Source organism: Aquarana catesbeiana, linkage group LG02 (genome assembly GCF_042186555.1).
Source record: "Aquarana catesbeiana isolate 2022-GZ linkage group LG02, ASM4218655v1, whole genome shotgun sequence".
Classification (NCBI taxonomy): Eukaryota; Metazoa; Chordata; class Amphibia; order Anura; family Ranidae; genus Aquarana; species Aquarana catesbeiana.
The window spans coordinates 86,910,481-86,934,225 of NC_133325.1; the positions used below are offsets into that span (position 1 = coordinate 86,910,481).

Below are 23,745 nucleotides of genomic sequence, written 5' to 3' on the forward strand. Positions count from 1 at the left end.
AAATATTTTATTATATATTTTCATGCAGGGCTGATCCTAGGGTCACAGACGCCTGGGTGCAGAAATATTTCTGGTGCCCCCACGTGGGCGTGGTCATCTTTACAAACTCCTCCCCTTTACAGATGTTACTATGGCAAAGACTCAAACACAGAGATGCCCCCCCTAAGAAAATACAGGAAGAGCGTACACTAATGAGACCTGGAGGGGAGTCTCTCTGATGCACACAGAGATGGCTTCTGTTAGAGAGTCTGTTAGAAAGAGCCCCCAGACATAGTACAGGAGATGGTCAGAGACTGCAGACATACTACAGGAGATGGTCAGAGACTGCAGACATACTACAGGAGATGGCCAGAGACTGCAGACATACTACAGGAGATGGCCAGAGACTGCAGACATGTTACAAGAGATGGCCAGAGACTGCAGACATACTACAGGAGATGGTCAGAGACTGCAGACATACTACAGGGGATGGTCAGAGATTGCAGACATGATACAGGCGATGGTCAGAGACTAGAGATATAATACAGGAGATGGTCAGAGACTGCAGACATAGTACAGGAGATGGTCAGAGACTGCAGACATGTTACAAGAGATGATCAGAGACTGCAGACATGTTACAAGAGATGGTCAGAGACTGCAGTTCCTATGGACGTTAGTAAATAATGGCCGATCGGCCCTCTCACCTGACCCAGCGATACAGCAACAACGGTTTCTCTGATCAGGAGTCTGCTCACTCTGAATTGCCTGTGGCGACTCCGCTGGGTAGCACCCAGATTTGTATTCTGGCAATGACTCCATTCCTTTCTCCGCCTGGAATGGCGCTAGGCTGTGTGGCTTTCCCTCTGGTGGCGCAGGGCAGCGGGGTTCTCTCTCTGATGGTGTTCCCTCAGCACTGTCCTCTCCCTCTGGAGTGCTTGGTGCACTTCCCTGAAAGCTTTCCCGGGCTCCAGGCTCTCTCTCTCTCCCATTCAGCTGAGAATGCTGTATGGGCTGCAGTTTCCGTGTTACAGTGGGGCTGCCAGTCCTCAGGACTACATATCCCACAATCCTCTTCTTTGCTCCATTTTTTTTTTCTACCCTGGCAGATATGAAGTGCGCCGCTCACTAGTACAGCAGAGCGTGTGAAGAGGAGAGGGAGAGGGGTGTCGCTCGGTGCGGTAAAACATGGTATCATCTCACAGTGTGCAGCCGCGCCGCCCGGGTGGAGAACAGAGCATGTCAGGCTTGGGCAGCAGGCAGGAGTTGCAGAGGAGGAGAACTGTCTGCAACACGGGCACGGACTGCCCCCCCCGTGACATCACTGCGCGGCTGGTCTCTCTGCACACAGAGACACAGCCGCTCCGATCTCCGCTATCTCCGCTCTCCTCCTCTGACAGGAGGAGGGAGGGGGGGTGGGCTTCGGCAAAAAACAAAGCAGTGGCGGCTGCGGTGACCAGCAGAGAGAGCCGCGCCGCCTACAGACAAGGAGAGGAGGAGGAGGGGGGAGGGGAGCACTATGGCGCTGCAGCGCCCCCACCTCTGTGGCGCCCGGGTGCACTGCACCCCGTCCAGGATCGGCCCTGTTTTAATGTGACAACACTAAAGAAATTACACTTTACTACAATGTAAAGTAGTGAGTGTACAGCTTGAATAACAGTGTAAATTTGCTGCCCCCTCAAATAACTCAACACACAACCATTCATGTCTAAACCGCTGGCAACAAAAGCGAGTACACCCCTAAGTGAAAATGTCCAAATTGGGCCCAATTAGTCATTTTCCCTCCCCGGTATCATGTGACTCGTTAGTGTTACAAGGTCTCGGGTATTAATGGTGAGCAGGTGTGTTAAATTTGGTGTTATCGCTCTCCCTCTCTCATACTTGTCACCGGAAGTTCAACATGGCACCTCATGGCAAAGAACTCTCTAAAGGATCGGAAAAATGAATTGTTGCTCTATACATAAAAATGGCCTAGCCCAGTGATGGCGAACCTTGGCACTCCAGATGTTTTGGAACTACATTTCCTATGATGCTCAACTACACTGTAGAGTGCAAGAGCATCATGGGAAATGTAGTTCCAAAATATCTGGAGTGCCAAGGTTCGCCATCACTGGCCTAGCCTATAAGTCCCTGAAATGGAGCTGCAGCACGCTGGCCAAGACCATACAGCGGTTTAACAGGACAGGTTCCACTCAGAACAGGCCACGCCATGGTCGACCAATGAGGTTGAGTGCACATGCTCAGCATCATATCCAGAGTCCATTGTCTTTGGGAAAAAGATGTATGAGTGCTGCCAGCATTGCTGCAGAGGTTGAAGGGGTGGGAGGTCAGCCTGTCAGTGCTCAGACCATACGCCGCACACTGCATCAATTTGGTCTGCATGGCTGTCGTTCCAGAAGGAAGCCTCCTCTAAAGATGATGCACAAGAAAGCCTACAAACATTTTGCTGAAGACAAGCAGACTAAGGACATGGATTACTGTAACATTGTCCTGTGGTCTGATGAGACCAAGATAAACTTATTTGATGGTGTCAAGCGTGTGTGGCAGCAACCGGGGAGGAGTACAAAGACAAGTGTGTCCTGCGCCGCTTTAACAGACAATTGCGCAGTCGTTCGACGCTGTACCCAAACGATATTTGCGTCCTTTTTTTCCCCAAATAGAGCTTTCTTTTGGTGATATTTAATCACCTCTGTGGTTTTTATTTTTTTGCGATATAAACCAAAAAAGAGCGACAATTTTAAAAAAAAGAACAATATTTTTTGCTATAATAAATATCCCCAAAAGTTTTTTTTTTAAAAACAAATTTCTTCATCAGTTTAGGCCAATATATATTCTTCTACATATTTTTGGTAAAAAAAAAAAACAAATAAATAAAAAAAAAAAATAAGCGTATATTAACCACTTGCCGACCGCCGCACGACTATATACGTCGGCAGAATGGCACGGGCAGGCAAAAGGACGTACAGGTACGTCCTTGCCTGCCCGCGGGTGGGGGGTCCGATCGGACCCCACCCCGGTGCCAGCGGCGGTCGGATCGAGGTCAGGGTCGATCGAAGGTGAGGGGGAGGCCACTCATTCGTGGCTCCCCCCTCGCGATCGCTCCTGGCCAATGATGTGCTTCCTCGGCTTCTGTGAATGTAAACAGAAGCGGAGGAAGTGATTTCATCTCTCCTCGAGACGGTCTTTTCGTCCGGCGCCGAGGAGAGAAGACATCCAAGTAAGTGCACCAACACTACACATACAGTAGAACACGCAGGCACACTTGTCACCCCCCTGTCACCCCCCAGTCACCCCCCGATCACCCCCCTGTACCCCCACACATACTGACACCAATAGCAGGTTTTTTTTTTTTCTGATTATTGCATTGGTGTCAGTTTGTGTCAGTTATAAGTGTTAGGGCAGTTAGGTTAGCCCCCTTTAGGTCTAGGGTACCCCCCTTAGGTCCAGGGTACCCCCCTAACCCCCCCTAATAAAGTTTTAACCCCGTTATCACCCCCCGTCGCCAGTGTCACTAAGCGATCGTTTTTCTGATCGCTGTATTAGTGACACAGGTGACGCTAGTTAGGGAGGTAAGTATATAGGTTCGCTGTCAGTGTTTTATAGCGACAGGGACCCCCATATACTACCTTCTAAAGGTTTTAACCCCTTAATTGCCCCCTAGTTAACCCTTTCACCAGTGATCACCATATAATTGTTATGGGTGACGCTGGTTAGTTGGTTTGTTTTTTGTAGTTTATTATAGTTTATTACAGTTTATTATAGTTTTAGGGCACCCGCCGTTTATTACCTTATAAAGGTTTAACCCCCTAATTGCCCGGCGGTGATATAAGTTAAGTTTTTAGGGTCAGATAAGGTCTGCGTCGCCCCAGGCAGCGTCAGGTTAGCGCCAGTACCGCTAACACCCACGCACGCAGCATACACCTCCCTTAGTGCTATAGTATCTGAGCGGATCGATATCTGATCCGATCAGATCTATACTCCCCAGCAGTTTAGGGTCCCCCAAAAAAACGCAGTGTTAGCGGGATCAGCCCAGATACCTGCTAGCACCTGCGTTTTGCTCCTCGGCCCAGCCCAGCCCAGCCCACCCAAGTGCAGTATCGATCGATAACTGTCACAAAACACTAAGCACACATAACTGCAGCGTTCGCAGAGTCAGGCCTGATCCCTGCGATCGCTAACAGTTTTTTGGTAGCGTTTTGAATCAGTCGCTGACAGTCAGGAGCTTTTTTGCCTGTGAGTCTCACTAGTGTACCCCTAAATTTAGAGGCCAAAATGGCAAATCGAAGGTACACTAGTGAAGAGGCCTACACGTTTCTGAGTATGACAGATAGTGAAGAGGAAGTCACTCATCTGTCAAGTTCAGGCTCAGAATACGAACCTGTAGAGGACAGCGGCTCCATGACAGATAGCTCTGACGACGGAGTTGTGGTCCCTGCTAGGGTCAGGCGTACCAGACCCCGAACTTCTTCTTCTGTCCTTGAAGTGCAAGAACCGCAGGTCCCTCGTATGGAGCAGAGCAGTACTAGTGCCGCTACTCCTTCTGGTGAACTGGCAAGCACCAGCGGCCTAGTACACCCTGGTCGTACATCCAGCACTGCAGTATCACGTGGTGACGTGGCGAGTCCCATAAGTGCAGTTCAAGCTGGTGAGGTGGCAAGCACTAGTAGGGTCCCGCTGCCACCAAGAAGACAAAGACAGGCCCGTCGTGCCCATAGTGCCCTTCCTGCTGCATTGGCCAATCCGAATTGGGTACCCACCACTTCTGCAGCACCCGTATTGCCCCCATTCACTGGCCAACCCGGAATTCAGGTGGAAACAGTTGATTTTACGCCACTGGATTTTTATTCACTGTTTTTCACCGAAGATCTCTATAGATCTATTGTGGACCAAAGCAATTTGTACGCTGGTCAACACATCGCCACTATTCCCCAGTCCTCCCTTGCCAGAGATTGGAGACCAATTACGGTCTCCGAATTTAAGGTCTTTCTGGGCCTTTCCCTCAACATGGGCATAACCAAAAAGAGTGAGTTGCGGTCATATTGGTCCACTGACCCAATTCACCATATGCCCGTGTTCTCTGCCTCCATGACCAGGGCACGATACGAGCAGATTTTGCGGTTCATGCACTTCAACGACAATGAACTCTGTCGTCCTCGTGGAGACCCTGAATACGATCGGCTCTACAAAATTCGGCCCCTCGTAAACCACTTCAACCAACGTTTTGCAGACTTGTTTACTCCCCATCAAGTTGTCTGCGTTGATGAGTCCCTAATTAAATTTTCTGGCCGCTTGTCATTCAAACAGTACCTTCCCAGCAAGCGTGCCAGATACGGGGTCAAGATGTATAAGCTCTGTGACAGGGCCACAGGCTATACATGTAGATTTATGGTTTACGAGGGCAAAGATAGTCACGTAGAGCCGACAAACTGCCCTGACTACATAGGAAGCGCTGGCAAGATAGTGTGGGACTTGGTGTCACCCTTATTCGGAAAGGGGTACCACTTGTACGTGGACAATTATTACACGAGCGTGCCACTTTTTAGTCACCTTTTTGATCATCAAATTGGAGCATGTGGCACCGTGCGACCTAATCGCCGGGGCTTTCCTCAGCGGCTTGTAGATTCCCGTCTTAGGCTGTGGGAGAGAGCCTGCTTGCAGTGTAATAACTTGCTCGCTATGAAGTGGAGGGACAATAAGAATGTTTTCGTTCTTACCTCCCTTCATGCAGACACGACGACCCAAATTACTACGGCGACTGGTGTTGTGGAGAAACCCCTCTGTGTCCACGAATATAACCAAAACATGGGAGGGGTGGACCTCAACGACCAGTTGTTGGCGCCGTACCTAATTGCCCGTAAGGCCAGACGCTGGTACAAAAAAGTGTCTGTATACTTATTTCAATTGGCTTTGCTGAACGCTCATGTGCTATACAGAGCTTCAGGACGGACTGGATCCTTCCTTAAATTCCAGGAAGAGATCGTCAGAGCCCTTCTGTTTCCAGACGGTGCTCCACCTCACCTTCCCCAACCAAATGCAGTAGGCCGGCTGCATGAGAGGCATTTTCCTTATGCCATCCCGAGTACCCCTACCCAACAAGCCCCCCAAAGAAAATGTCGTGTCTGCAGCAAGCGCGGATTTAGGCGTGACACCCGGTATTATTGTCCCTCCTGTCCTGGCAATCCTGGTCTTTGCATTGGTGAATGTTTTGAACGCTACCATACACTAGTTGAGTTTTAGCGTAGGGTACAGCACTGCACAGACTAGGACACACTTTCACAGGGTCTCCCAAGATGCCATCGCATTTTGAGAGACCCAAACCTGGAACCTTTACAGTTTTAAAAAGTTACAGTTATAAAAAAAAAAATGTAAAAAAAAAAAAAAAAGTAAAAAAAAAATAAAATACACAAAAAAAATATAAAATAAAAAAACCAAAAATAGTTGTCGTTTTTATTGTTCTCTCTCTCTCTATTTTCTCTCTATTGTTCTTCTCTTTTTTACTGTATTCTATTCTGCAATGTTTTATTGTTATGTTTTATCATGTTTGCTTTTCAGGTATGTAATTTTTTTATAGTTTAATGTGTTTTAACCATTTTTTTGTTTTCAGGTACGCCATTCAGCTGCAGCGCGGATTTATTTATCTTGACAGCAACAGCGTTTGCTCCCACGATACATAAAGCCGTGACTCCAGCGCTGTCGGAGGTGATTTCACCACCACAGTTACATACTTCAGCATATATGCCGAAGCGTGGGGGCAGCAGTGGGTGGAGGAGCGATTTGCTCCTGCCTTTTGTGGGAGGATGCCCCCATGCTTCGGCATATATATATTTTAGGTAGGCACAGGTTGCGTTAAATGTTTTATTTTTTACTATGTTTTTTTTTTTTTTGTATTTGCTTTGCAGGTATGGTAAGTATTACTGTTATACTGTAATGTTACTTTGTTTTTTGTTAACCATCATTTGCTTAGCAGGTACGCCATTCAGTTGCAGCGCGGATTTATTTATCTTGACAGCAACAGCGTTTGCTCCCACGATACATAAAGCCGTGACTCCAGCGCTGTCGGAGGTGATTTCACCACCACAGTTACATACTTCAGCATATATGCCGAAGCGTGGGGGCAGCAGTGGGTGGAGGAGCGATTTGCTCCTGCCTTTTGCGGGAGGATGCCCCCATGCTTCGGCATATATAAAACAGTGCATGTATGCCCATCATTAGAAGTGGGTGGATGAAGGGAGGTATTCTAATGGTGGGCATACCCACCGATCAAGATCTTTTTTTCGTTCAGCCCACAGGCTGCATGAAAAAAAAGTTTACAATGTATGCCCAACAAGGACCAGCAATGTACTGGTATGTTGCTGGACTTTGAGTGGTTATACCAGAATGATGCCTGCAGGTTTAGGTATCATCTTGGTATCATTCTTTTCAGCCAGCGGTCGGCTTTCATGTAAAAGCAATCCTAGCAGCTAATTAGCCTCTAGACTGCTTTTACAAGCAGTGGGAGGGAATGCCCCCCCCCCCCCCCCCCCCCACCGTCTTCCATGTTTTTCTCTGGCTCTCCTGTCCCAACAGGGAACCTGAGAATGCAGCCGGTGATTCAGCCAGCTGACCATAGAGCTGATCAGAGACCAGAATGGCTCCAAACATCTCTATGGCCTAAGAAACCGGAAGCTACGAGCATTTCATGACTTAGATTTCGCCGGATGTAAACAGCGCCATTGGGAAATTGGGAAAGCATTTTATCACACCGATCTTGGTGTGGTCAGATGCTTTGAGGGCAGAGGAGAGATCTAGGGTCTAATAGACCCCAATTTTTTCAAAAAAGAGTACCTGTCACTACCTATTGCTATCATAGGGGATATTTACATTCCCTGAGATAACAATAAAAATGATTAAAAAAAAAAAAAAAAATGAAAGGAACAGTTTAAAAATAAGATAAAAAAGCAAAAAAATAATAAGGAAAAAAAAAAAAAAAAAAAAAAAGCACCCCTGTCCCCCCCTGCTCTCGCACAAAGGCGAACGCAAGCGTCGGTCTGGCGTCAAATGTAAACAGCAATTGCACCATGCATGTGAGGTATCACCGCGAAGGTCAGATCGAGGGCAGTAATTTTAGCAGTAGACCTCCTCTGTAAATCTAAAGTGGTAACCTGTAAAGGCTTTTAAAGACTTTTAAAAATTTATATAGTTTGTCGCCACTGCACGTTTGTGCGCAATTTTAAAGCATGTCATGTTTGGTATCCATGTACTCGGCCTAAGATCATCTTTTTTATTTCATCAAACATTTGGGCAATATAGTGTGTTTTAGTGCATTAAAATGTTAAAAAGTGTGTTTTTTCCCCAAAAAATGCGTTTGAAAAATCGCTGCGCAAATACTGTGTGAAAAAAAAATGAAACACCCACCATTTTAATCTGTAGGGCATTTGCTTTAAAAAAATATATAATGTTTGGGGGTTCAAAGTAATTTTCTTGCAAAAAAAAATAATTTTTTCATGTAAACAAAAAGTGTCAGAAAGGGCTTTGTCTTCAAGTGGTTAGAAGAGTGGGTGATGTGTGACATAAGCTTCTAAATGTTGTGCATAAAATGCCAGGACAGTTCAAAACCCCCCCAAATGACCCCATTTTGGAAAGTAGACACCCCAAGCTATTTGCTGAGAGGCATGTCGAGTCCATGGAATATTTTATATATTGACACAAGTTGCGGGAAAAAGACAAATTTTTTTTTTTTTTTGCACAAAGTTGTCACTAAATGATATATTGCTCAAACATGCCAAAATGGGGTCATTTAGGGGGGGTTGTGCCATCTGGGCATTTTATGGCCTTCAAAACTGTGATAGGTAGTGAGGAGTGAAATCAAAAATTTATGCCCTTTGAAATCCTGAAGGCGGTGCTTGGTTTTCGGGGCCCCGTACGCGGCTAGGCTCCCAAAAAGTCCCACACATGTGGTATCCCCGTACTCAGGAGAAGCAGCTGAATGTATTTTGGGGTGTAATTCCACATATGCCCATGGCATGTTTGAGCAATATATCATTTAGTGACAACTTTGTGCAAAAAAAAAAAAAAAAAAAATTGTCACTTTCCCGCAACTTGTGTCAAAATATAAAATATTCCATGGACTCAACATGCCTCTCAGCAAATAGCTTGGGGTGTCTATTTTCCAAAATGGGGTCATTTGGGGGGGTTTTGTGCCATCTTGGCATTTTATGGCCTTCAAAACTGTGATAGGTAGTGAGGAGTGAAATAAAAAATGTATGCCCTTAGAAATCCTGAAGGCGGTGCTTGGTTTTCGGGGCCCCGTACGCGGCTAGGCTCCCAAAAAGTCCCACACATGTGGTATCCCCGTACTCAGGAGAAGCAGCAGAATGTATTTTGGGGTGTAATTCCACATATGCCCATGGCATGTTTGAGCAATATATCATTTAGTGACAACTTTGTGCAAAAAAAAAAAAAAAATTGTCACTTTCCCGCAACTTGTGTCAAAAAATAAAATATTCCATGGACTCAACATGCCTCTCAGCAAATAGCTTGGGGTGTCTACTTTCCAAAATGGGGTCATTTGGGAGGGTTTGTGCCATCTTGGCATTTTATGGCCTTCAAAACTGTGATAGGTAGTGAGGAGTGAAATCAAAAATTTATGCCCTTAGAAATCCTGAAGGCGGTGCTTGGTTTTCGGGGCCCCGTACGCGGCTAGGCTCCCAAAAAGTCCCACACATGTGGTATCCCCATACTCAGGAGAAGCAGCTAAATGTATTTTGGGGTGCAATTCCATATATGCCCATGGCCTGTGTGAGCAATATATCATTTAGTGACAACTTTGTGCAAAAAAAAAAAAAATTTGTCACATTCCCGCAACTTGTGTCAAAAAATAAACTATTCCATGGACTCAACATGCCTCTCAGCAAATAGCTTGGGGTGTCTACTTTCCAAAATGGGGTCATTTGGGGGGGTTTTGTGCCATCTTGGCATTTTATGGCCTTCAAAACTGTGATAGGTAGTGAGGAGTGAAATCAAAAATTTATGCCCTTTGAAATCCTGAAGGCGATGATTGGTTTTCGGGGCCCCGTATGCGGCTAGGCTCCCAAAAAGTCCCACACATGTGGTATCCCCATACTCAGGAGAAGCAGCTGAATGTATTTTGGGGTGCAATTCCACATATGCCCATGGCTTGTGTGATCAATATATCATTTAGTGACAACTTTTTGTAATTTTTTTTTTTTTTTATTTATTTTTTTTTTTTTTGTCATTATTCAATCACTTGGGACAAAAAAAATAAATATTCAATGAGTTCAACATGCCTCTCAGCAATTTCCTTGGGGTGTCTACTTTCCAAAATGGGGTCATTTGGGGTGGTTTTGTACTGCCCTGCCATTTTAGCACCTCATGAAATGACATAGGCAGTCATAAACTAAAAGCTGTGTAAATTCCAGAAAATGTACCCTAGTTTGTAGACGCTATAACTTTTGCGCAAACCAATAAATATACGCTTATTGACATTTTTTTTACCAAAGACATGTGGCCGAATACATTTTGGCCTAAATGTATGACTAAAATTGAGTTTATTGGATTTTTTTTATAACAAAAAGTAGAAAATATCATTTTTTTTCAAAATTTTCGGTCTTTTTCCGTTTATAGCGCAAAAAATAAAAACAGCAGAGGTGATCAAATACCATCAAAAGAAAGCTCTATTTGTGGGAAGAAAAGGACGCAAATTTCGTTTGGTTACAGCATTGCCTGCCCGCGCAATTAGCAGTTAAAGCGACGCAGTTCCAAATTGTAAAAAGTGCTCTGGTCAGGAAGGGGGTAAATCCTTCCGGGGCTGAAGTGGTTAATTGGTTTGTGCAAAAGTTATAGCGTCTGCAAACTTTGATCTATGGCATTTTTTTAAATTAATTATTTATTTTTAACTAGTAATGGCAATAATTTGCGATTTTTAGCGGTATTGGGACGGACAAATCGGAGACCTTGGACACTTTTTTTGAACCATTGACATTTATACAGCGATCACTGCTATAAAAATGCACCTATTACTGTGTATATGTCAGTGGCAGGGAAGGGGTTAACACTAGGGGGCGATCAAGGGGTTAAATATGTGTTCCTCAGCATGTTCTAACTGTGTAGGGATGTGAGCGACTAGGAGAGGAGCCTTATTGTTTTTCCTATCATAGGAAGAAACAATATGGCTCCTCTCCTCTGACAGCACAGGGATTTGTGTGTTTACACACACAAATTCCTGTGCTGGCGCTCCTGCATTTGTGCCGTAGTATATCTGTGTGACACGGTGGCAAGTGGTTAAAGATTCTAACTACCAGCAAGAATGAGTCCTTACATTTAAAGAGCACCTGTCATTTCAGAGCCATCATGGCAGCGCCTGTTAGTGGCTATCCCCTCACCTCCTCCCGCCGCGTCCCTCACCTTGTGTCACTGTCGCGTCACCAGCCATCCCATTAAAGTGAATGGGACTGTCGGTGAGTCAACAGCGGGTCAGAGGAGGTGACGCTGTGGGACAGAGATGACAGTTGCTCTTTAAAAATCATGTTTTAAAATCGAGTTGATTTAAATCAATCCTTTTCACTAGTGATTTAAATTGACTTGATTTAAATCAAATCCACCCTGATATGTATGTACCGTATAACACGCACTTTTTTCCCCTTAAAATCAGGGGAAAATCGCAGGTGCGTGTTATACGCCCATCCCCTGCGATCCCCCGCTGTCAGATCTAAAAAAAATCGCCGACCGCGATTTGAAAATGGCGCCGCCGGCGCCGAAATACACAGTGCCGGTCCTCGGCTCTTCTCGGCCACTTTCGGCTTCACTCGAGCGTACTCGGCTAGGTTCGGATAGCTCCGCTCACTGTCACGCCCATCCCGAGTGGAGCCGAAAGTGAACGAGAGCCGCCGAGAACCGGCTCTGTGTATTTCGGCGCCATTTTCAAATCGCGGTCGGTGATTTTGAACCTCAGCGAGCTGCAAGGCTGGACTGAGGCAAGGCTGGACTGGGGCAGGCTGCACTGACAAGGCTGCACTGGGGCAAGGCTGCAATGATGGGCATTTAAATGTAAGTTTTTTTCCCTTCAACTTCCCTCCTAAAAGTTTTTTTTTCCTTAAACTTCCCTCCTAAATTGGAGTGCGTGTTATACGCCGGTGCGTGTTACATGCCGATAAATACGGTATTTCTTTTGTAAATTTAATGCAACTTTTCACAAAAGTAAACAAAAAAGTCATACATCACCATGAGTTAATCTATGCATAAGTGCATCATTTTTATTGAGTATGAGTGCGGGTTCAAATGGATTAAAATAAAGCCTGCATTAGAGCCCATTTTGATTGGTGGCTTATGGCAATGTGCGGTATAATACAAATTTTAGTATGCATTCCCATCTCTTGTAGTATGCTGTGTTGCCGTACGTGCGTACAAGCCCATTTAAAATAAACAGACTGCCTTAAAGAGTCCCTGCTGTGTTGCCGTACGTGCGTACAAGCCCATTTAAAATAAACAGACTGCCTTAAAGAGTCCCTGCTGTGTTGCCGTACGTGCGTACAAGCCCATTTAAAATAAACAGACTGCCTTAAAGAGTCCCTGCTGTGTTGCCGTACGTGCGTACAAGCCCATTTAAAATAAACAGACTGCCTTAGACCCCTTTCACACTGGGGCGGTTTGCAGGCGGTATTGCGCTAAAAATACTGCCTGCAAACTGCCCCTAAACAGCCTCCGCTGTTTGTTCAGTGTGAAAGCCCGAGGGCTTTCACACTGAAGCGGTGCGCAGGCAGGACGGTGAAAAAAGTCTGCAAACCGCTTCTTTGGAGCGGAGAAGGAGTGGTGTATTCATCGCTCCTGCCCATTGAAATCAATGGGACAGCGCGGCTATACCGCGGCTATAGCCGCGCTGTACGAGGGATTTTAACCCTTTTTCGGCCGCCCCGCTAGCGGCCGAATACCGCTGCAAGAACGACGGTACAGCAGCGCTAAAAATAGCGCTGTTGTACCACCGACGCCCCCACCGCCCCAGTGTGAAAGGGGCCTAAAAGAGTCCCCGTCACTCATAAAAAAAACTGCAGGTAAAAAGAACAGAAAATCAAGTATTTTAAAATGTTTGTGTTTTTCCTTTACATTAAAAAAAAAAAAAAATGTTTATTCACTTGCAATGTGCCTTTGAACTCACTAGAAAAATGAATTCCTTAGCACAGCCCTCTCCCTTATTTCCTGGCTGAAGGACATTCAACATTATCTGGCTGAAAATGTTCAGGGATCATTTGCTCTGCACTAGCATATGCATGGCACAATCTCCATTCACTTCACAGGAAAGCCCATTTCCAGACCAACAAGGGTGGCTTTCTATTGAATGAAATAGAGACCACAGCATGCATGTGCCACTACAGACAGCAGGATTTTAGCCAGAAATTGTGCAGTGCCTGGCAGGCTACACAGTGGAGATCTTGCAGGTATTATAGATAGGTTTATGCTTAGTTAAAAGATCTAGGGGAGAGGAGTAATATTATTCAATATCGGGACATTTACCATATACAGTTCTGAAGTTTATTTACAGTTCATGAAATACACTGTATATTAGTTACAATTATATTTTTTTTTAATGTATGACATTTTTGCAAAATCACTTAAAAAAAAAATGCATAAAAACCTAGCTGGGTAATTTTGTTGATCTGTTTTTAAACAATAAAAGACTTCGATCCCAAGTTGTATTACCAAAACGATGAACAAGCTGACTATTGCAGTGTCTGGTCAGGATGTTAATGATTTCTTCTGTCATATCTCCACGGATGGCCAGTGTGTGGAAGTGATCAAAGTCTTGTCTCCCTAGCTTGCGGAGACGCCGGGCCGCTGACCTATAACACTTCCATGGCTGAGGCTCTACTAGCAGATAGTCACACAGTGTTGTTAGCTTCTTAAGGAAGTCTACCAGTCCGTGGTCACCATGATTTAGATGGATCCACATGGTTATTGACATACAAAATCCAATGTCAAACCTGGCTTGGCCAAACTTTTCCAGGAATTTTTGTAAGATGTCCAGTGATGAGGGGTCCATGATATCCAGAGAAGAGAATGTTATGGAATCGGGGAAGGGGTTTCCAGTCTTAGCTCTGCTGATCAGATCAGGGTCAATGTCACAGCACAAGAAGTGGACATCTTGAAGGGCCTCCGAACTCCCCCTTGGTTGTAAGAGATGGTTATATAAACCAATACTGAGCTCCTGGAAAGACAACATAAAATTCATATTACAACCTGATTCAGTGTCAGCAATGTAAATTTAAAGAACTGTACGAAGACTAGAGCATTTGTAACTAGAATATAAATGTAGACCTCTGGAGACAAATCCATGGGGCATTGCTTTTCAGAAGGCATTTGACAGGTGGTGAGGAAGAGTTATGTCACCTCCTCGTTGTCTGTTTTAACCCCATGCCACTACACTGATCTGCGTGCAATGCCCCATTCACTTAAATAGGTTGCGTTTGGCGGGTAATAATATGCATGCACCTGTATGGCTGGCTTTGCAACTTTGGGGGGGGGATTGGGCACACCTATTTTATCCACTTGCCCACTGGACACTTAAACCCACTTCCTGCCCAAGCCAATTTTCATCTCTGTCACCCAAATAAATGACATTTGCCCGGTCATGAAACACTACCCAAATGCAATTTTTATTATTTTTAGGTGAGATAGAGCTTTCTTTTGGGTGCTATTTAATCAACACAGAGTTTTTAATTTTTTACTAAACAAACAAAAAAAGACTGAACATTTTGGAAAAAGAAAAGAAAAAAAGTTTTAGTTTCTGTTATTAGATATTCTAAATAAGTAATTTTTTCCATTCACTCATGTGCGCCGTGGAGGCAACACTGGTGGGCACCGAGGAGGCAACACTTAAATAAAAAATTCAAGTTAGAGACCTACCGGTAACTTGTTTTCCAGAAGTCTTTCAGGACAGCACTTGAGAGAGTGGCTCCTCCCACTTGCCAACTGGAAACACCTCTTCCACCGAACTTTAAAAGGAGGCTCCTTCCCACATGTTGCTAGTAGTAGTAGTAGTAGTAGTAGTAGTAGTAGTAGTAGTAGTAGAGAACCTACAGTCCCAAGCTGGAAAACATAATCACAATATGGTTAGTCACAGCATACAAAAAAAACAATAGGGCGGGTTGTTGCTGTCCTGAAAGACTCCTGGAAAACAAGTTACCGGTAAGCCCAACTTGAATTTTCCCTTAACGTCTTTCAGGACAGCACCTGAGAGGATAAAAGAGACTTACCCCCTAGGGAGGGACAACAGCCTGCAGGACCTTTCTGCCAAAAGCCTGATCACCTGCTGACAGAAGATCCAGTCTCTAATGACGGACAAACGTTAAGTAACTTGACCACGTAGCCGCCTTACAAATTTGATCTGGGGTGGCACCAGCTTTTTCTGCCCACGTAGTCGCTTTAGCCCTTGTAGAGTGAGCTCTAATTCCCACCGGGGGAGATAGACCCATCTGAGAGTAGGCTACCAAACTAGCTGATTTAAGCCATCCGGCAATTGACTTCTTCGATGCTTGGTGGCCTTTTTTGTTTCCAGAAAAAAGAACAAATAAAGAGTCTGAGGACATGAAATCTTTTGTTACTTCCAGGTAATGCAATAGGGTTCGTCTCACATCTAGGTTGAGAAACTGACCTTCCTTTTCTCCTGAAGGGTTTGAGCAAAAGGTTGGCAGGGTGATCTCCTGTGACCGGTTCTGAAACGTTGCAACTTTTGGCAAAAAACCTATCTGGTTAAATGGACAAAAAAGGTTCCAAGCGCATGTAGTTCACCGATTCTCCCTGCAGATGTAATTGCAACTAGAAATACAGTTTTGAGAGAAAAAATTCTTTAGAGAGACTGCTTGTTGTGGTTCAAACAGTTCCTATGAGAGGGCTTGCAGAACCACTGAGAGAACCCATTTGGGAAAATACTTACCAGATCCAGACCAGCTCCGGCTAAGTGCCTTGAAAAACCTTGTGACCAAAGTTTCTGAAGAAACTGATCTCTCAAGAAAAACCCCTAATGTGGCCACTTGCACTTTAAGAGTACTGACTGCAAGACCCTTGTCTGCACCATTTTGTAAGAATTCTAATATTGAGACAGTGTTTTTTACATCTCTATTTTCTGAATGACCCCAAAAAAAGGCCTTCCACACTTTGGCATAAATAGCTCTAGTTACCTTCTTCCTACTGGAAAGTAACGTGGTTATTAAAGGTTCTGAAAAGCCTTTGTTCCTTAGCATCTGCTCTTCAGATACCTGGCAGTGAGATTTAACCTGGCTACATCTGGGTGATGCACTGGGGCTTGTAGAAGTAAATCCTGTCTGAGAGGAAGCTGCCAAAATGGTTTGATTGCCATTTGCAGAATGGTGGAAAACCAAGCTCTCTTTGGCCAGAATGGAGTAATCAGAATTATCAACACTCTTTCTTTCTGCATTTTCCTCAATACCAGTGGAATTAGCTGGAATGGGGGAAAGGCATACCCCAGGTGAAATTCCAAGGGTGCGCCAAAGCGTCTATTCTCTGAGAACCGTCATCTCTGTGAAGGGAAAAAGAGTTGCGGGAGCTGTGTGTTTTGCCTTGATGAAAACAGGTCCACTCGTGGATGGCCCCAGGTCCTGGAGATCAATGCAAAAACCTCTATTCAGGCTCCACTCTGCCTCCTGAACCTTCTGCCTGCTCAAAAAAAAAACTGTCACTTCGTTTAATGTGCCTTTGAGATGGACAGTAAATGGTTTTCCGCCCACTCCACAATTTTTTCTGACAGTAAGAGTTTTGCTTCTCGTGCCTCCCCGTTTGTTCAGGTAGGCTACGGTAATGGCATTGTCCAATAGAATCTGGACATGGAAACCTAGGAGGTTTGGAGAGAAGGCACCCAACGCTAAGATGACTGCTTTTAACTCTCTCCAATTTGAGGATTTTTCTGCTTCGGTCTGTGACCATGTTCCTGGGCCAAATCCTGACCCATGTGGGCCCCCATTCCCACATACTGGCGTCTTTTGTCACAATTTTTTCGGTCGGGAAGGACCAAAGTAGACCTTTTTGCAACACTGACTGATTTTTCCACCACCAAAGTGTTCGTTTGACTCTGGTGGGGATCTTTACCCTTGTATCTAGAGTCTCTGTCCTGTGGTTCCATACTTTTAGAAGGAACCTCTGGAGTGGCCTGAAATGTAGACTTGCCCATTGGATGGCTGGCATAGTCGAGGTTAAAGTTTCCAAGGCTGACATAACCTTTTTGACCGACATCTGCTGATTCATTTGTAGTATAGTTACTACATTCTGGACCTTGATTTTTTCCTCTTCTGGGAGAAAAATTCTTTGTTCCACTAAATTTATTAGGTACCACAGAAATTGTACCCGCTGAGTTGGATTGAAGTTTGATTTCTGAATGTTCGCTATCCAACCCAGGGATTCCAAATGACTGCAGGCCTTGCCCAGATCTTCTTGCAACTTTTCCCTGAAAGGGGCAAAGAAGAAGAGGTCATCCAGATATGGGATTACCGCAATCCCCTGAAGATGAAGAGGGGTGAGGTTTGTAAAGACTCGCAGAGCCGATGAGAGGCCGAAAGGAAGGGCCCTTCCCCATATTGACCGCCACCCTCAGGAATTTCTGGGACTGAGGTGCTATAGGAATATGTAGGTAAGCATCTCTCAAGTCGATCGATGCCATAAAGCATTCCTTGGTCACCATATTCCTGACCGTGAAGATCGAGTCCATACAAAACCTATTGTATATGACGGACTTGTTCAATGGTTTCAAGTTGAGAATCAAATGGAAATTTCCGGATGGCTTTTTTTTAAAATCAGGAATATGTGAGAATAGAATCCCTGATAACGTTCCTCTGGAAATACAGGTGTCACAATCCTTTGATGCATCAGATCCTTTAACAGGTTCTGCATAGCCCGGGGCTTTTTTTGAGTCCCTTGGTAGGTTTGTTACAAAGTATCTTTCTGGAGGAAGATCCGAAAACTCTATTTTGTAACCTTGGGACAGCATGTTCAGAATATATTGATTTTTTGTTACGCTGGCCCAATGAGGGAGGAAGTTCTGAAGCCTTCCTCCCACTGCAGTGACAAGTCATTGCGTTTTGTTGGTCAGATCCAAATAATAAATATCCCAAGAACGGTAACCAACAAAGCTTATTTTTGGATGCCGCATTCCCCGGCTAGGTCTTTAGGGACAATGCCCTCCTGGCTGAGTTAGTTAGGGCTGCAGATCTTGCTGTCATTCTAATTGATGCTGCTGAAGCATCTGAAATAAAGGCTACAGCAGCTGACAAGGTCGAGAAAGAATCCAGAATTTCTTGCTTTGGAGAGTCTGATATAATATGGGCTTTGAGCTGATTCACCCAATATTTCATATTCCTGGAGACACAAGTAGTCACTATAGCTGGTTTGAGATTACCCATGATGGATTGCCAAGCCCTTTTAAGTTGTTGATCCATCCTTTTATCCATGGGATCTCTTAACACACCCATATCTTTGAATGCTAGGTCAGTTGATCTTGAGACCTGGGAAAAGGCTGTATCGAGTTTTGGGTTTTTATTCCAAAGCGCCTCTGGGTCTTCGTCAAATGGAAAGCACCTTTTAAGGGCTTTAGGAAAAAAAGACTTTCTTTCTGGTTCTGCCCATTCCTTCTTAATGGCCTCAGAAATTACTGAGTGCACAGGAAATGATTTTTAAACTCACTGAGACCTGCGTACATCCTGTCATGCAGAGACAATTCTTTTCTCTCCTCTTCTAGGCCTAGAGTAGTATAAATTGTTTTTAACAGGCCATCTACCTGTTCTAAAGACAGTTTGTATTTAGAAGGTGTATTCTCCATACCTAGATCCTCCTCCTCATCTGATTCTTCCTTAGAATGAGAGAGGGAATGTCCCTCTTGGGTAAGAGAACCTGCCTCAGTCTCCACCGCTGGCACTAATAGTGAGCCTGAAAGGATTGTGAGGTAGCTGGCTGACTTAGGGATGGATTTGCTAGTGAAGAGCGAAACGATTGAATGGTGGCACTCAATTCTTTAACTGATGCAATCAAATCGCTGCATGCGGAAGAAGCTCTTCTTTAACTAGAGAATCAATACAAATTTGACACAAGGTCTTCTTCCAGCCTTAAGGTAGTTTTGCTTTACATGAAGGACACGATCTTTTTAACACCGGATCAGAGCTCTTGGCCTGCCGTGATACAAAAAAAGACACAAAAAACACAACATCCCGGTGAGACAACCTGTCCTTTCAAAGAAGGCTCACCACAGGTGCACAGTGAGAATTAACAGTCGCCTCATGTGCCCAGACAAGCCCCTGCCACCGAGGGGGGGAAAGAAGAGAGAGAGACCCCATAGTAAAAAATAGGGAGGCATCACATCTGCCCCTTACCTGGCCCTTGCTGGTGCCTGAGCCTGTCCCACTTGCTGCCGCCACTGATTCTATCGAGGAGCGCTGTGTGTGCGCGTGGCTGGGCGTCGGTTCCGGACTCCAATAGCACCGGACCGGAACTGGCAAATATGCACCAGCCCCATTTCTCCCTTCTCCCTGTGAGTTTCGGCAGAAATGATGCCGCGCGCCTGCTCAGTGGACGGCATCCCTTAGGGGATACCTCACTTTCGGCGGATGCAGTCACTGAATGATCTTACCAAGATGGCGACGGCGTTAGAGAAGGCAGGCGGAGAAAAATAAAAAAAAAAAGATGTCCGCCTGCACCTCTCGCCTCTGCCCAGGAGTGACGCCCGCAGCAGTCCCGGCTCTCCCCGAGCACTCTGAAGAGGGAGAAGGAGCCCATCCAGCAGAACTTGGTGGAATGGGAGGAACAAGCTCTTGGAGGTAAAAAAGAAAAAAAATGGTGGAGCAGGAAGCCTGGCCTCTCAGGCCTAAGAGTTCCTGACTCCCCACTAAGTGTTCCCTTCCGGAGGAAACACAAAAACTGGCAACAGTCGGGAAGGAGCCTCCTTTTAAAGTTCGTGGAAGAGGTGTAGGAGGAGCCACTCTCTCAGGTGCTGTCCTGAAAGACGTTAACGGAAAAAAGTCATTGAGGCCTAGCTAACACTTGTAGTCAGGGGGTGGCAAAAAATAGGTGATTGAGCTGCAGTGTTACAGTCTCCTTGAAGTGGTTTTGCCTAAGATTAAAGCAGTATTAATGTGGGCGTAAAATCCCATTTCTGACTTTTATCTATAGGTAAGCTTATAATAAGTCTTACCTATAGGTAGTGTAAATAGCTCCTAAACGTGTGCCGTTTAAGAGATATTTACTGTAGATGCAGCTGGTGACATCAGGTGGTCGTTCCTTCAGAATCCTGTGCCGTAAACGGCGTCATCGCAGCTCCGGCCACTGACACAGCCGGAGTGCGCGAACCCGGAAGGAAGACCAGGTGAAGGTGGTAGCACCAGCTGTGGTGATATCTCAGCGTTGGAATGTTCGTTTTAAGGTAAGGATACTCATATTCCTTTCACAGGGTGGTTAGAATAGGAGTTAGAAGGGGGTGGGAGCAGGTTTAACCACTTCAATACCAGGCACTTTTACCCCCTTGTTCTGCCCAGGCCAATTTTCAGCTTTCAGCACTGTCACACTTTGAATGACAGTTGAGCGGTCATGCAACACTGTACTCATATGACATTTTTATCATTTAGAGCTTTCTTTTGGTGGTATTTGATCACCACTGGAGTTTTTATTTTTTGCTAAACTAAAAAAGAACGAAATTATAGAAAAAAAAAAAAGTTTTTCCTTGTTTCTGTTATAAAATTTTGTTTTTTCCTTCACTGACGGGCACTGATATGTAGAAATGATTGGCACTAATAGATGGCACTGATGGGCAGCATTGATGAGGAGGCACTGATTGGCATCTGTGAAGGGCACTGACAGGCGTTACTGATGGGCACCGATTGGCAGCTGTGGTAGGCAACTCTGATGGGGCTGAGATGATAATCAATTAGCTGATTATCAGCACAGACCCCCCCCCCCCCCCCCCCCCGACAGGAGAGCCCCCAGCCAGCTCTCCCTGTCAGCGCGAACCGAGGAAAGTCATTTACCGGCACTTCCTGGTTATAGGCTGTGATTGGTCACAGCTGATCACGTAGTAAAGAGCCTATGTCATAGACGATAGAAGTTGCAGTGTCTCAGACATACCACTAATCGCGCCTTATCCTGTTGGATGTCATATGACGCCCAGTCAAGATAACTTAACCACTTTGTGCACGTCATTCTGTTATATGGTGGGCAGGAAGTGGTTAAGCTTAGTTAGGAATTTAAGGCTCCATTCACACTAGCGGGACTCCAAAGTCGCACAATTTCCAGCAACTTTACGCTCTGGATCAAAGTCGCATCAAAGTAGTGCAGGCACTTTTTCTAAGTTACACCGATTTGAGTGGGTGCTGTTGAAAAGAATGGGCTTGTGACTTGGAGATCAAAGTCACATAACAAGTTACACAAGTGTGAATAGAGCATTCGAGGGTTACGCATTATTTTTTGATGTACCGCGACTCATAGTTCAAGTATAACTAAAGTCAAAACTTTTTTTTTTTTTTAGATAAAGTGAAAGTATGACTATAGCTTAATGACAGCTACAGTGCAGTCGCACATTGCCAGGAAGGCATCATATGACGTCCTACCGTGATCGCGCTTCCTGCGCGCCCTCTGTGGCACACGGGCGGCGAACTCTGTGTCCTTAGGACACTGCTGATCACAGAACGAGATAAAGAGCCAATCACAGCAGCTCTTTACCGCGTGATCAGCTGTGTCCAATCACTGCTGATCACAATGTAAACACAAGGCGGTTATCGACATTTCTTTCCTCACGTTGACATTATGAGGGGAGAAGAGGAGAACTGATAACTGGCTTGTGTGAAAGGGACATCTACACTGATAATCACGGCAATGATCATCAGTGCAGTCCCAACAGTGCCCACAAGTGCTGCCAATCAGTGCCTATCAGTACCGTCTCATCAGTGCTGCCTAATCAGTGCCCCCCTATCAGTACCATCTCAACAGTGCCCATCAGTACCCCCTATCAGTGCTGCCTAATCAGTGCCCATTAGTACCCCTTATCAGTACTGTCTCATCAGTGCCCCCCGAAAAATTATCCGTTTGCAAAATTGTATATCAAACTATGAAAAATGTTTTGTTTTTTTCCCAAAATGTTCGTTTCTTTTTCTTTGTTTAGCAAAAATTAAACATCCCAGTGGTGAGTAAATACCACCAAAAGAAAGCTCTATTTCTATGAAAAAAAATGATAAAAATGTCATATGAGTACAGTGTTACATGACCGCGCAATTGTCATTCAAAGTGTGAAAGCTGAAAATTGGCCTGGGCAGGAAGGGGTGAAAGTGCCCGGTATTGAGGTGGTTAAGCTGCTAAAAAAAAAAAAAAAAAAAAAAAACCACACAGTCAGATGGGATTGTACACAGCGGCAAAAAATGATCTCACAGTGGGCAGTTCTGCTGTCAAATGCAACACATGCAAGTGCACTGCATGCATAATGGTGCGGGCTTTACAGTATTATAAAAAAAAAAAAAGGAAAAAAAAAAGGGGGGGGAGTGAGGAGTTAACATAACCACCTATCGAATGACCTCTGAAAAGCAATTCACTGCCAACCACCCCTTCAGATGGCGACACAAGTGTAAAGGAGGGGATGTATCATAGCACACAGTGTGATCTCTGTAATGACCAATCTGGAAGCTGTAATAAAGAGGTCTATTGATTATCGGTTTTGGAATCCAATATGAAACAATTGTCTGGGTGTAGATTATGAAGCAGCCTTGTGTGCCCCCACTCACACCGGTGTTACATCCCACGTCCAGGGCCAGCAGAGGCTCCTCCCCTTTCTCCTGTCGGTTCAGGAGCTCCAGCAGATGTCCCGGGGGAAGGAGGCTGAGTCGGTTCTCCGGCGGATGGAAGGTGTAGTAGTTGGGGAAGTTCCCGTACGGAGCAGCACCAGGATCCTCCAGGTCTGCCATAACCACACCGCTGCTGACAGCGTGCAGAGAGCTGAGTTTCCGGCTGTAGCCATCTTTCTACACCCAGAGCACTGAATGCAGAGCGAGGGGCCATTTTCCTACACCCAAGGTGCACAGCAATGGGTTTACGGTGTTTCGTCAGAATGTGTAACGGAAGTGACGTTCCGTCGCCGCCATCTTGCTACACTTCCCACTCCTCCATAGTAAGGTACACTGAGAAGGGGGAAACACCTTGCGGAGTTTTGCATTTTACACTTATTTTTAACAGTAAAGTGAGTTTATATAGTGAAACACAGTACTAAGAACTCCGTATGAATGTTTAGAAGTAGAATTTTAAAAGCAGCGAACTTCTGTTGGATTAGTAAACCTATGAGATGAGCAGGCTTGCGCTGCTTTTAAAATTCAACATCTAACCAGTCAGACGGAGTTGTAAGTACTGTATTTCACTATATAAACTCACTTTACTGTTAAAAATAAGTGTAAAATGCAAAACTCCGGTGGGTGTAACAAGATGTCTGCTTGTCCCCTTCTCAGTGTATCATTACTGTGGAGGAGTGCGGGGTGTAGCAAGATGGCAACAAAGAAACGTCACTTCCGTTACACATTCTGACGGGTCGCCAAATCTGATGAAACAGCTCCCAGCTGTCCCCGATTTGAAACAATGTCCCTCATTCCTCCTCATTTGTCCCTCATTTTGGTTCCATGCATATACCTGTATATAAAATGCCTTATTTATCTATCAAAAAGCGTTTCATCCAGTTTCTAAATTGTTGCATTTTTACATCTCAAAAGCCAATATAAAGGAAAAGAAGTGTTAAGAAAAGCACTTGTGGGT

General features: G+C 45.1%; 1 protein-coding gene across 1 annotated transcript; it reads right to left on the minus strand.

The window, feature by feature from the left end:
• Nucleotides 1–13,477: 13,477 nt before the first annotated feature.
• On the minus strand, nt 13,478–23,025 carry BCDIN3D (BCDIN3 domain containing RNA methyltransferase). Its single transcript, XM_073613142.1, has 2 exons — nt 22,731–23,025; nt 13,478–14,173 (listed from the first exon to the last, which is right to left on the minus strand). The coding sequence occupies exons 1-2, from the start codon at nt 22,908–22,910 to the stop codon at nt 13,604–13,606; spliced, it is 750 nt and encodes a 249-aa protein (XP_073469243.1). The 5' UTR covers nt 22,911–23,025; the 3' UTR covers nt 13,478–13,603.
• Nucleotides 23,026–23,745: the final 720 nt, after the last annotated feature.